This window comes from Arachis hypogaea, chromosome 20, assembly GCF_003086295.3.
Source record: "Arachis hypogaea cultivar Tifrunner chromosome 20, arahy.Tifrunner.gnm2.J5K5, whole genome shotgun sequence".
In the NCBI taxonomy this organism is placed as follows: domain Eukaryota; kingdom Viridiplantae; phylum Streptophyta; class Magnoliopsida; order Fabales; family Fabaceae; genus Arachis; species Arachis hypogaea.
This window is the reverse complement of record NC_092055.1, coordinates 10,323,700-10,338,648: the sequence shown is the minus strand read 5'-3', so window position 1 is coordinate 10,338,648 and position 14,949 is coordinate 10,323,700. Positions and strand designations below refer to the sequence as shown.

The 14,949-nt window shown below is 32.4% G+C and overlaps 4 protein-coding genes across 4 annotated transcripts; all 4 read right to left on the bottom strand.

Annotated features, from left to right (window-relative positions):
- Positions 1-3,749: 3,749 nt before the first annotated feature.
- LOC112785404 (uncharacterized) lies at positions 3,750-5,207 on the bottom strand. Its single transcript, XM_025828876.1, has one exon. It carries the CDS (start codon positions 5,205-5,207, stop codon positions 3,750-3,752), a length of 1,458 nt encoding a protein of 485 aa, XP_025684661.1.
- A 33-nt stretch (positions 5,208-5,240) lies between these two features.
- Positions 5,241-10,193, bottom strand: LOC140182938 (uncharacterized). Its single transcript, XM_072230914.1, has 13 exons — positions 10,106-10,193; positions 9,946-9,993; positions 9,780-9,836; positions 8,626-8,718; positions 8,190-8,325; positions 7,886-8,086; positions 7,574-7,648; positions 7,387-7,498; positions 6,934-7,332; positions 6,729-6,858; positions 5,756-6,312; positions 5,419-5,638; positions 5,241-5,305 (listed from the first exon to the last, which is right to left on the bottom strand). The coding sequence occupies exons 1-13, from the start codon at positions 10,191-10,193 to the stop codon at positions 5,241-5,243; spliced, it is 2,181 nt and encodes a 726-aa protein (XP_072087015.1).
- Positions 10,194-10,472: 279 nt separating this feature from the next.
- Positions 10,473-12,910, bottom strand: LOC112785403 (uncharacterized). Its single transcript, XM_072229964.1, has 5 exons — positions 12,772-12,910; positions 11,597-12,682; positions 11,375-11,471; positions 11,166-11,254; positions 10,473-11,058 (listed from the first exon to the last, which is right to left on the bottom strand). The coding sequence occupies exons 2-5, from the start codon at positions 11,645-11,647 to the stop codon at positions 10,888-10,890; spliced, it is 408 nt and encodes a 135-aa protein (XP_072086065.1). The 5' UTR covers positions 11,648-12,682; positions 12,772-12,910; the 3' UTR covers positions 10,473-10,887.
- On the bottom strand, positions 11,667-14,369 carry LOC140172974 (replication protein A 70 kDa DNA-binding subunit C-like). The gene is made up of 8 exons (XM_072230912.1): positions 14,301-14,369; positions 13,893-13,996; positions 12,772-12,893; positions 12,598-12,682; positions 12,371-12,503; positions 12,081-12,235; positions 11,835-11,964; positions 11,667-11,738 (listed from the first exon to the last, which is right to left on the bottom strand). The coding sequence occupies exons 1-8, from the start codon at positions 14,367-14,369 to the stop codon at positions 11,667-11,669; spliced, it is 870 nt and encodes a 289-aa protein (XP_072087013.1).
- Between the last annotated feature and the right edge of the window lie 580 nt (positions 14,370-14,949).

Below are 14,949 nucleotides of genomic sequence, written 5' to 3'. Positions count from 1 at the left end.
AAATATTAGACATCAAATTCGCCTAAATATTAAAACCAAAATAATAAAAATAATAGAATACGGAAGGTACCAAGAAAAATTGATACATACAACCTGGATGATCATTTTAAAATAATTATGATTGATGATATTTTTTCTTAATGGGTAATTATTAAATTATTTTTGAATAAATTTTTACGTGTTCAACTATTAAAAATTAAATGAAAAAGGAATATTCTAACTTGTATTTTCTTATTTCTTACAAATTATGTAAACAGGTGCCAAGGAGAATTAATATATGACATTATAAAAAAGTTAGTACTAATAATATATATTACTTAAATATATATTTTAAAAATAATAAAAATAAAATAAAATTGTATCGATAGAGTTTAATCCAGAATAAAATCAAATTTTTTTTGATAGATTAAAATCAAATTTGCATTGGTATCATCTGACTTTTCTTTCTATAAAAGGATAAATAATTATTTTTTATTAATAAAATGGTCATATTTTATTTTCATTAATATATTAATGATATATTTTTGTTTTTTTTTTTTGAAAAAAATAATATCAGATTTAAAAAATAAATAAGTTTTTTAATAAAATTTAATATTTTGAAAAAGACATAGTCAAGTAACTTTTTGATATTAGATAAAATAACTGTATTTAAAAAATGGCTTTTTAAACGAAAAAAAGAAATTAAAGCAAAATATGAAAATATGAAAATATAAACCATCAATTTTGACCTCCCTACATTCCAGGCAGGCTCCAATTCCAAGTGGAGGCTTTCCTCCAACGTGGCAAGCCCACTTCAATGGCGCATGTGCTTCCTTCTGATTCCGTCGCTCAGCTGTCTCTTCTCGCAATTTGGTCACGCAAGCTCCATTTTTTCACGGATTTGGTGTCAGAGATGATGATTTATCCGAACCCTAAACCCTACGCTTAGCCCTTCTTTCTCCTAGCATTGCAAAGAGGAGCACCTGCGCCCCTCCTGAGTAGAAGCCACCTTGGATGTATGCGGACCTGAAATGCGGAGAGCTCTCCACACCGAATATGAAACCACATCATATTCCATGAACAATCAAGTTGTCCAGAGTACTCACAATTTAGTTGATTTTGGAGTACTGATGATTGATTGTTAGTTGTTTGAGATATCTTGTACAGGAAAAAAAGCATTACAAAAAACTTTTGGTTATTATGCTTTTTTAATACAAAGAATTTGTATCAAATTTAATAGTGAAATAATATTAAACTCGTCCAAATTTATTTTGAACTAAAATAAAATATTTAAAATATTAGACATCAAATTAGAATTTGGCCTAAATATTAAAACTAAAATAATAATAAAAAATAGAAGACGGAAGACACCAAGAAAAATTAATACATAAAATCTGGATGATCATTTTAAAATAATTATGATTGATGATTTTTTTTAATGGGTAATCATTAAATTATTTTTGAATAAATTTTTACGTGTTCAACTATTAAAAATAAAAGTAAAAAGGTATATTCTAACTTCTATTTCCTTATTTCTTACAAATTATGCAAACAGGTGCCAAAAAAAATTGATCTATGACATTATAAAAAGGTTACTACTAATAATATATATTACTTAAACAAATTTTTTAGAAAGAACAGAAAATAAAATAAAATTGTATGGATAGAGTCTAATCCAGATTAAAATCAAATTTTTTTATGACAGATTAAAAGCAAATTTGCATTAGTATCATCTAACTTTCCTTTCTATAAAAAGATAAATATTTGTTTTTTATTTATTTATATTATGACAAAATTTGCCAATTATAATATTATATGAACACTGAGAGAGTGACAAGTGATATTCTTATTAAATTACCCTAAATAAGATTCTTTTTATGTATTTCATGATTAAAAAAAAATTCTCTTTCCATGAATATAAAACACGGCTAACCAAACAAAATTTGTTTGGTTTTAAATGTTACTCCTTCGAGCAATTACCTTTAATTACACAAGAAAATATTATACGTTTTTTCAAATATTGTATAATAATTAATTTTGTTAAATTAATATTATATATACTATTTTGAATAAAATGTATGTTTACAAATATTTAAATAAAAAATTACATTATACAATAACATATTTTTTACAAAGTTAACTATTGATAAATATTTTTTAATAAAATAAAATAATTTAATTATTTTTAAATAATATAAAATAATTTAATTTCTTACATTATGTTATTCAAAAAGATACATTATATATGGCAGAACATCATTATATGTGCAGAAGACATTTTCAAAGAAAGATAACACAGGACCGTGATGCCAATTTGGTGTCACAACACACATTCCTTTCTCAATGAAGCTATTAAATTCAGCACACATAACTTTATGTCTATGAAATGCAAGAGATGAAATATAAAATAATTTTTATTAAAAAATACAAAAATAAAATTAAACAATATAACAAACAATTCAAATGGATTATTGAATAAGAACAAAAATGGGAATGCAAAACTCGAATAAGAGAGGGTGGATTTATAAACTCACTTTGTTGGAAAAACTCTGCCAATCACATCACCGCTAAGGAAATAGATTAGGTAGAAACTCCATACCTAGACAATGATTCACAAAACCAAATCATGATCCATAAATATAAGAAAACATAAGTAGAAATTTCATCTTTCTAATCATTATAAAAACCAAAAAAATTGATAAAATAGACAAACCACATACAAAAAAAAATTCAACAGCTGACAAAAGGAGAAATGATAATCAAATTAACACCAAATTGCAAACAATGAAATGAAGAAGATGAATCCAATTGATAGACCATATTCAAATTAACAGCAACTTCCAAAGAATGTAAAAAAGAACATGAACCTAGAAACATACGAAGCCAGATAGACAATTCGCAAATTAGCAGATTCACAAACTCTAGACAGTAAAATCTGGATTAACAGTGTAAGAGATACGAAATTTGATCACAAGGATATACACAATGAAGACAAAGAAAAACGATGAACAGGAAAACATGTTTGGAAGTAAAGGGACCAGAAGAGTGTACCTGATTGATTGATTGCAGATCTTCAATTTGAGACTCTATGGAAAAATCCCTAACCTGCAATGAATGACAGGGAACCAAAGTCCCAAGAAACAGAGGCCGTAGACAATGTTTGGTAGGGCAGAGGAAAGCAGGTCAGGAGATGAAAACAAAGGGGCTAGGGTTCGATTTGATGATTACCTGATCAACTAAATCCACGAAAAAGGGAGCTTGCGTGAAGGAATCGTGACAAAAGACAGCTGACGGCGAAAGCAGAGAGGAGCACATGCACCCTTCCTGAGGAGAAGCCACGCTGGAGAAGAACATCCAGCTTGGATGTCTACAGGCCTGAAACGCGGATAGCTCTCCACATCGGAGATGAAACCACGCGTATGCTAATATATACTAATATATTATATATTTATAAATCGTATGAATACTCTTCTTTCATAACATCCTTTGATTTTCATTTAATAGAATCTAACGGTTCATAAAAAATGGTGCATCTAATGCACACAAAATGGTTGAGACAATTTTAGACATACCCCAAAGAAACTGTCCCTCTCTAAAGAAAACATAGACCAAAACAAAACTATAAATTATACAGATAAGATTGGAAGGTATAAGAAAAAACTACATTATATCTTATCAAAAACTTCCGTAAATACAACGTTTTCAGTCCTAATAGGATCAACTAATCCATCATCACAAAGTAAAATCTTAAGACCATTTCTATTCCTAACTCAGGAAAGAGCTACATAAAGTTGACCGTGACAAAACACAGGACGACGCAAGAATAAATCGACTGTTGATAATGTCTGACCCTGGCTTTTGTTTATTGTCATCGCAAACGACAGAGAAACCGGGAACTGACGACGTTGGAATTTAAACGGTATAACCGTATCACTGGGAATCATATTCATTCTGGTGATAAAAACCTTATCCCCAACATTGCTACTAGAAACAATATCCGCACCAATCACATTTCTCCCTAGATCTCGCACAACAAGTCGGGTCCCATTACACAAACCCCCAGCTGGATCAATATTCCTCAACAAAATAATAGGCACGCCTATTTTCAACTTCAACGAATGATTAGGTAGACCAGAACACCTAATATGATTCAAGAATTCAACATTTATCCAATCAACATCAACATCAGAATAGACATCACTACCACATATCGAATCAGCACTGAGATAATTTTTCTCCTCACCGGGCAACAAGTCAACTATATAATTGTTTATCTCTTCAACATTGTCGACAGTCGGAGCCAGAATTGCCCTATCCTGGAAAAAATGTGGATCACGAAAATTCTGAACAAAATTCGGATAGATTGTATTTACAATATCTTCCACTGGATTTTCCAAGACAGGAATGATTAGATTAGAAGGAATATCAACAAAAAGTTTATCATTGACCACTGTTCCACATCGACCTTCACCGATTTGAAGTATCCAATTTAAAAATGACCTTAACTCCTGAGGAGTTGATTGTTCCAATCCCATTGTTAACCTCATATTTTTCGTTAGACGCAAAACTTCGCAATATTTCCAGAGGACAGAAGAATTTATCGAAGCCATGACAATCTTAGCACGAGAACCTTTCGGAATAACTGGCAAGACCTGCCTGAAATCACCACCGAGAATGACCACCTTCCCACCAAAAGGTAAATCTTTATTCCTATCAGAGACCGAAACCATTATATCACGTAACGTCCTATCGAGCGCTTCAAATGCTAATTTGTTAGTCATCGGTGCCTCATCCCAAATAATCAAATCGGCCAATCGGACTACCTCAGCTTTTGCACTATCCTTCTTAATCCGAAAAACAGTATCTTCAGTCAGATCAACAGGAATATAGAACATAGAATGCGCCGTCTTACCACCAGGTAACAACAGAGAAGCAATACCACTAGAAGCAACGTTTATAACAATCTTTTTCTCAGATCGCAATCTATTCGACAAAACCCTGTATAAAAAAGTTTTTCCAGTGCCACCAAACCCGTACACAAAAAAGAATCCGTGCCTCTTATTCGAAACACAATCAATAATTTTATCGTAGACCACCCTCTGTTCTTCATTTAACTTTAAGACATTTGCATCATGCTCACGAGTCAAATAAACAGTATCATACTGCAACTCACGCAACAGCATCAAGTTGCTAAATTGAGAGACTAAAGAGTTATTAGGAACTGGCATGCCAGCATAATTTCTCAATGATTTTCCATTACTCTACAATAGTTTCTCAATCTCCAACAAACAAAATATTTGCAACTCATATTGACTCATCGTTAGATCTACGTTTAACGATAATTAATAAATATTAGCACGATAATATCATTTCTGCACTGTCTGTGTCCGTGTGCGCCTACTTGTCATATAATAAATTCATCATGAACAAAATTCTTACTGGGATATTGCAGCTCATGCCTTCTGCGATAAAGAATATCATCAGACAAATAAGCCCAAGTTTGTTCCCAAACTGACAGAGGCCTTCGCATGGAACCAGATAGCAACAACATCACAAAAAGCCCCTTTAGCTGTGCAGCGGACGCTACCTCGGCGACTTCCTTAATAGCAGAAACATACTCCTTATCATCTATCAAGAATTCTATGGCAGAGCATGCCTCCTAAAATGTATCATAAGTAACACCATTCACGGTTCTTATACTTCGAAAACTGGTACAACCTCTCTGCACGTTCAAAAGCATCCGCATATAGAAAAATTCACCAGATGAGGGATGAACAAAACTCAATCTTCCAATTGAGAATCCCCTCTGTCTCGGCTTCCACTCCCTACTGTTTGAACAATAGACAAATTTGCCTGGATATTCAACATATGTTAAAGACCGCCCATCCGGGAACCGCCTGTTGGCCATCATCCAACCCCTAAACATCGTCAGCAAATCTTTGTTGTGCAAATAAACATGAGTAGTGATATCAGCATCATCGAATACAACATGTTGCTGGTTCGGCAAGTGAAAAGTCAACCTCTGTACTGACGGCCATCTATGATGAATATCATAAGCAAAAATTCTCCACATGGATTCAGACGGTGACAAATAACGACAATTGTAATACTGCTTGATCTCATCAACCACGTGAGAAGATTCACCAACATAATATGTTTCTCCAACAGTTGCAATCACCCGATCCGGACCCTTATTGATATACTTAAAAAGATACTTGATGACGTTTGACTTGTTATAGAACTCAAGATTTATGTGAGCTTGATATTTCATTAACAGCAGTGGATTATAAGACACAACAAATCTGTTGTCAATATCAATGTCGTTGATCTTCACTGTCACACCCATATTATGACGTTTATATATCGGATAACCATCTTCATCAAAGCTCGTTTGGTCAAAGAATCTTTTCGGATAAAATTTTGAGCACTTACCATCTTTCATGCAAGGAGAACTCGGTCTAAGTCGACTGCAGGGACCATGGATCATGTACTTGGTGACGACATTATAAAGAGCTAAAAATTTGAGGGGATTGGGTAGCTCGCACAGATGAATTCATCAACAATTTTAAAACTTTGTAAGTTGCTTTCCCCGTTAAGCCATAGTAACATGTGTGTATGTAGTAGACCTCTTTTTTGGAACTCAATAGTATACATACCTAAAAAATACAAAAACATCATTAAAAAGCCAGACAACTACATGTCCGAGGACAACAGACAAAAATTGAAATGCCAAGCGAGAAATAACATACCTGCACTAAGTGGACCAAAAAATACACCTTCCTTGAGATCACTTAGAAGGCATTTTAACTTAGCATGAAAGACACGGCAAGAGATATCAAGACGATCAGCGATGGAAATTTGCTCTCGCTCTGTGAATCGCTGAAATTCAGGCTAATTTGGATTACACGTAATAGTAAGGAATAAATCTGGATAGCCAAAATGTTTACAGATTGCCATCGCATCCTGACAACAATTAAACATATAACGTCTACCACCAGTGAAAGAAGAAGGCAAGATGACTCGTGTCCAAATTGAAGAAGCTTCATCATCACCACGACGCATAGCCTCTTCCATTCCTTGAAGCACTTCTCCTTTAATTGTACTTTGCTTCATTCTAATCTCATACAACCTCTGGGACTCAATCATGGTGAAACAGTCAACAACAAATTGTTGAAATAATTGCCTACACTTGTGAATAATTCCATCTTCTTGCTCCCTAATTTGCAGACGAAAACATATGAATTCCCTGAGAGAAACCCTTGTTCTTCTTCCAGGGACATATCCCTCCTGTTGACCTCGATAAGGAATATTCAACTGGTAACCATCCTCGCCATATGGAAACAACAACGGATACTGTAAAGGCTAATACAGAGCATGAGTTACATAGATACGTTGCAACTGACCAACAGTAGATCGAACAATAATGTCACGACCATGATCCGACGAATCAAAATCTCCAACAACCAGAGCAGCAACTTCATCACAAGAGGGAGTATTGTAAATTCTTCGATCAACCTTCCTATGCGAATACAACTTCAAAGAGAAGATCTAGGATGGATGACACTGATAGAATTCTCTGACTCTTCAAAATGACTGTGCTATCACATTATGAGTATCGATCATTTGCAACAACTCAGTTATCAATTCTTTATCTATCTCAGATATTTGCCTAAAACAAATATACATTAACCACAAAAATATATTTAAAAACCACACAGAGTACAATTATCATATGTTTTGATACATCATTATTAGTTAGAAATGATTAATAACACATTATAACGGGAATAAAACAGAATATAACTATGCAATGACAGATATAAAGCTGTTTTTCAATGCAAATAACATTAAAACATCAGGGAAATAAAATAAAAAAACTTAACAACAAAACTTCAAACACACATACCGAAAGATTCCCTGCCTATGCATTATCTCATGCTGAGTGTCGTATATATATAATTGCGCAAATTTAGGCTTCTGACCAGAATCCGGGAGCAAACTTCTAATCTGATGATAATTTTGACCAGTTATTATAAACTGCGGTGGACCACTCCCATCATTCACTGAATCCAGAACCTTACCACCAAGAGACGTGAAGGCAAACATACTGTTATAAGATCAAATATTTTTTTTGGAAATACAAACACTTGCTATCATGTCCGTTAATCAAATTATATAGCAGATCTGGGGGCTTTCAGAGATAAGGTAACTGAATTTTCCCTTTTGAGCAACAAACAGTAAAAACAGGACGATTAACTGTAGAGTCTCTTTCAACACGTTCTGATAACCAGAAACACGCCCCACAGATTGAACATTTATAGTTAGGATCACCAACATCAAGACAACCTGGTAAAGATAAAGCGGAAAAAAAATGCATAACAATAAAATTTTTTTTATCTCAATTAGATGGCATGAAATAGATTCGACATAAAATGAATAAACCATTAGCTTACAGATATAATATATATTATATACTTGACTTGTTTAAATTTTGTCAAAAAAATATATCACAAAACACTACTTCTATTTTACACTGCCTGAATAATATCTCATCACAGAAGTACAATAGAATCTTTTAGAACTAAGTAAATAAGATTTCTATTTTACTATTTTTGAATAATAGATGATTTAAGAAAGAGAGTGTACCTTGTATCTCACTTTGCAAGAACAGAGGATGATCAATAACAGAACCAACTTGACTGAATGAATTTATCGAAGGATCATATTTTTCTGATTGGTCTATATCATCCATTTTAATTTAAAATAACACAAATTTATGCAAATATATATTTGACAACCAAACATAAAAAAAATAATGATGAAATAAGAAATCAATTAATTATTTAATAATCAGCGTGCAAATTGAACATTAAAAATGTAATAAACTACGAAAACCAATATGAATTAACATTGATTTATTAAATAACTAAATATAAATAAAGCTTAATGCACATTCAAGAACAGTTTGATTTTTTTTTAACGTTAGAATAGACTTTATTTCATTATTTTAATCACTCATACTAATTGTCTAGGTTGCAATTAAATAAGCTAAATCACTATTAGAATCATTTTATATTTTTTTAGACTTTAATGACTCTATTGGTCCATAGAATCCTGTAAAATTTTTAACCAAGTGCGTATATTTTTTTTTTACTTTAACTGAGTCATTGCACAATTTTTTTTCTTAATTGGCTGCAAAGGCTTCCTTTTTCTTTTAATTGAATCCATGCACCATATTCTTTGTTGTAAACATCTCATTATACAATTGACCGAATCACTATCAAGAGAGGAATAATTGAAAAAACTTAAAAAAAAAAAATTCACAGACAGAACTAAAAGAAAAAATATTTATATGGAACTAATAGAAGATTTCAAAAAATTAGAGAAACCAACAGAATAATTAAACTTTTCTTTAATATACAACTATTGATTATGACATCAAATTAAGAAAGTTTCAAGAAATACCCCTCGTCTATTATTTATCCAGAAAAGTTAATTAATTAACTAATTACGTGAATCCAATCACATAACGAAAAAACTTTTCATATTGTCCAAGACAAGAATAAACACTAATTAAACAATTTATTAACCTCTAGTACTTGTGTATGTTTGAAACAACAATATAAATTACACCTATATACTGATCTAAATGATTCCATAAAGAATTTTATAACAGTGTAAAAAAACAATAATAAATCAACAAACCAATCTATTATTAGATATAAATCCAAAGAACTTAAAATATAATTTAACAAAAATAAAATTGGACAGGGATAAAATACTTAAAGATATTATTATACCTGACAAGATAAGATTTGAACTTTGATTAACATTCTGGGACACCTCAACTAAATTTTCTAAAAAATAAAAATAAACAGAAACATTAAAAACATATAAAATAAACAGACAAATTTTTAGAAACACAAAGATTAACTAAAAAAATATTGGTAGAGCAATAAAAATTACCCATATAATTATTCAAAGAGAGAGCAGGCATCGAGGAATCGAAGACCTCTAAAACATTAAAAAACGAAAATAAATTACAAAAGACTTCCATAGATATGAAATCACTGAAAAATAGAACATAAAACACTAAAAATATCACGAAGGTCAATTCAGTACTGACCTCTTGCATTTCGATGGTGACTTTGTGTTCGTTTTCTTTTCAAAGAATTTCGCCTATATTCTCTAGCACGAACAGAATTATGAGACATCTTTGTTACTCGTACTAAAGAAAACAAGAGGTTGAAACATACATCGCAAGAACTATCCCTAATTCATTGCCCAAAAGATATCCACATTGTTAAGTTCCTATAAGCAAGAGGTAAAAAAAAGGGAGGTGGCTGGGAAGAGAACTTGTGAAACACACCAACAAAGAACTTATATAACCATGCACACCTTTAATAACGTAGAACATAAAAAAAATAAAGTATTATAATCAACACCAATAACTAATTGACATGAAAAGATAAAGTTGTACAACAATAAAGAAATAAAAATAAGAACTACCGCATTTCATTAAAATACTGATAGTGATATACACAATTACATATGGCTATCTCTCCTATGATAAGGAGGATCCCAACATATGAATACATATCTTAGTATGTAACCTAAAGAGGGTACAACATTGAAAATGTGTCCAATCCCTAGCAAAGTCACTATTACAAAAGAAGGAGTTGAGAATAGACCTAGTTGGCAGATGACCCGAGCCAACACAAAAAGAAAACCCCTATATCTGACAATCCTATTTGATGGACACAATCCAAAAAGGTCAAATCAAAATACCATCCAGCCAGCATGATTACATTTCGATGTATTTGGAATCACAAGCCTTCTTAAACACTTGGAGATATACTATATAAACTACCTACACCTAGACACAGCAGCTCAATTCCACACCTTAAATCAAACTCCATTAACCTTGGCAATCTTGAACCCATGCCCATCTGCATCAGCAGCCGCCTCTTCAAATTGGGGATTCAGATTCCTCTTGCCCTTGGAGGTGACAACATGATTTTCATGAATAAGCTTCTCTCCATATTGGGAAGGTGCATCAATAATGTGGGACAACACCTCCTATCACAAAGAAATTAACAAAAGCTATGAAAGTCACTCAAGAAATGCAAAATCCATTTAGAAACAACACACATAGGAAGGAGGAAAAAAATATTATATAACAGCACCTGAGTTTCTTTTTCTGGTGAGCTAAGCAATATATCCAGTTCAGCAGAAAGATCATCACTAACAGTATCATTGCTGGGTGTTTTTTCATCTTTTCCATGTTCACCATTAATTAAGGAAGCAAACTCAGTCTCTCCGGAAACAGCAGGCTGTTTTCCAGCCAGAAAATTTATAAGAACTGGGGATTTAGATAAAATTCCAGAAGACTCACCAGCAACTTTCTCACTTTTGATAAAAGTCTTTGATGACTCCTTCTTAATACCAATATCCCCTTCTCCACAGGGAACAGATTTGTGTAAATCAGGCTCCTATTCATATGCCACAAGAGTTTAAAAATACATAAGACCATAAGAAAAATTCACCACAGCACAATAAAAAAAAGGAACAAAACACGAATTTACACAATGTAAAAATAATTATATGTATATCTAACCTTTTTTGGAGTAGACTCATCATCAGCATCATAATTGAAAAGTTTAAACATGGCAATAATGGTGGGATCATCACATATTCAGCAGTAACTTCTTTCCAATGAGCCCTTGGAATAGGGGAGGATAAGTATCTCCACATACAAGCTATTTTGAAAATAATACATAAGAAATACAGAGTTTAAATAACACATATCACATCCCATAAAGTGAACAATACACAAAAGAAAACTAAGAATATACACTTGCATCTCTTTGAACCTCGGTAAATAAGTCAGCACATGATTTCTTAAGCAAATAAGATGCCTCACGATCAAAGAAAAGGAAAATACCCTCCCCACTATGATCTTCAACTGTTATTTTAATTTTAAATCTGCGGAGAAAAAAAAAAGGAACACAATGATTCGGAATAAATAATACCAAGAAATATTATTTTTATAAACAATCCACAAGACAAAATGAAAAGACATTTTGAACAAAATTTCTGACCTTGGAGTCACATTAATTATGTACTTCAAACAAAAATCACAGTAATATGCACCATTTTGAGGATAGATACCCTTTCCACACACACAAGCAGAATACCACCAACCTCCATCCTCAACAATACCTTGGATTGTACCAAAAATGATAAAAGAACCCTCCTATACAATCGGCATTTCAAAATTTGTTAACAATATGAATGAAAAAACAGATCTGGAAATTGTTCTTTGATTTTTCTTTTCAGTTCATTTGTGTATAAAATAAACATAAACACAACTAACTCAAAAGAAGACAACCTCATTGTTATCTTGAAGCTCTTCAATAGTACATTTTCTAGTTAAATGCATGAAATCATCTTCCAAGGAGACAATTTTACCTTCATTTGCAATAAACAGTGGTTGGGTACCATTGACACCTTGCTCAATCATACTAAAAAAAAATTATGCAAATACTTGTACTTGTTATTCCAGATTGGTTGTAAATAAAGAATACAATAAAAATCAACAAAATAAAACATCCTAACCTCTGCCTGAATTCAACAACTTCAGGAAAATCAAGATTAAATAATATTTGAGTGGCATATATCACATTTTGAAGGCCTACTTGACCTACACAGCAACACAGAAATAGTCTAGCAAAGTTTATTGGAGACAACACCTAGAGTAGCAATGAGATGTACAGAAAACAAACAATTTACCCCTAAAGAACTTGACTTTAGCAAGTTGAATCACCACAACAGGCTGCTCCACATAGCCAGAAGCAAGGAAATGATTTACTTGATTAACATAGTCCCCAAACAATGCACATCGCACTGTAAGACTGAAACTCAAAACATGACAAAGGATCAAACAGAAAACAAGGAAAAAAGATGATTAAAACATAAAGAGAAACTAGGAGAAATGACTCAATCAACATACTCTTTTGAAGTTAATTCAAGCACAATCATTTTCACAATTTTTTCCTCTTTTGCATATTCTTTCTCTTTCCTCACTGAAGTTAAAAGGCCAATGACATCTATTCTAAATAAACACAACCTATTAAATATTGAAAGCATTTGTTAAAAAAACTTGAATAACAGCAAACCAAGAAGATAGACACACCAACTAAAAAATCATAATCTTGGGTCATGTTCAGCAGTTCAGAAAAAGAAAACATGTTGAAACAAGTCTTAGGGATAACATCTTCATCAACAGCTACAACAGTGGTTCGGTGAAGAAAAACCAATTTGAATTCATGAGAAGTTGCTCTATAACTACCATGATTTGACACAACAGTAAAGTATGCCATTCTATAAACTTTACCTTCAACTATATGATCCCTAAACCTATTAAGGAGTGGTTTCTTAACTGTAGCTTGAATTTTTTCACACTGAAAATCCAACAAAAGAACAAAATCAGATTAGTGAAACACATCATTTAAAATTAAAAACTTAAAAAATAACAAGTAACACCATATTTAAAAGAGAAGCTAATAGGGGCTAACATGCTCATAAAGGAGATCAAAATCATCTCCATTAAGTTAGGAACATCATGATTTCCAAAAGAGGGTACAACCCAAAGCCTTAGAACCCTAACTTTCAGCCTCCAAGCCTCTCTAGGAGGATGCATCTTAGAAATCATATCAAATGGAGGAGGCATTGCAGAAAAAAAAAAAGAAACAAAGGAGGTAAATAGAGTTAATGAAATAGATCAAATGTAAACAGAAAAATTCTGATGTAGACAGAGCTTAGGAGGAAATAGAACACAGTAGAATGTTTGTGCATTGAATGTGGATCACCAACCATCCTTTTATAGAAAAAATCAATGGCTTTAGACTCACCTTTTTGAATTCAAATTGAATATGGAAAAGGAGGAAAAACAAAACATGAGTCCATATGCATCTCCATTCAATGCCATAGAAATAACTAATGAGAGGGGCAAAATCTGAACCAACACAAAAACAGCAAAAACAAGTGAAACTTTCAAGAAATCAAGAAATAGGGACCAAGAAATGAGATATCACACCATACCTACTACAGTCACCTACATGTCATTACACCATAGGGAAGGCAGTCATCAACTACCCCAAACAATCATTGTACTCATGACAATGAGAGTTAGTAAATGTCTTAGGTAGGGATACATTGGAAACAGCAAATGAATGGGAAAAAAAAGTATACAGAAACATCAATAAAAATCTGTCAATCACATCAACATTCAGGAAATGGGTGAGATTGAAACTTCATACCTTGATAATGATTGCCAAATTTCCAATGAAGAATATATAGCACAACCTTATTATATGTGCAGAAGACATTTTCATGGGAAGAGCAGCTGCTGGATAGATTTTTCTTTCGATAAAGAGATGTGCTAGTTAGATAAACAATACCATGAAGCCATTTTACTCGCACAAGGCCATTCTTTTCTCAATGAACCTCTTAAGTTCAGGCCAAAGAGCTGTATGTCCATCCAATAGCTGATATATAAAATAATTTTTACACAAAAGATAAAAAAATGTAATGCAATTCAGTTGAACTTAAAAAAAAAAATGACCAGCAGGCTATACATCAATTTCTGTCAATCACATAACCACCGATAGAATACATTAGCTACAAAACCAATTCTTTGATAATGATTCTCACAACCCACATGCAACCAGCAATTCATTTTAGGTAAACTTAATGGATTTGATGGACATAGCTTAAAAAAAAAAAGAAAGATTCATCAATAAGATTATTGAATCAGAATTGAAATGGGAATGCAAGACTTGAACAGGAGAGAATGGAATCGGGAGGGAAAAACTTGAATGGGAGTGGCAAAAGCATTTTCCTTTATCAAAGAAGCACAAAAATTCATGACAATCAGCTCTACTTCTATGCAACAGGCGAAATATAGAG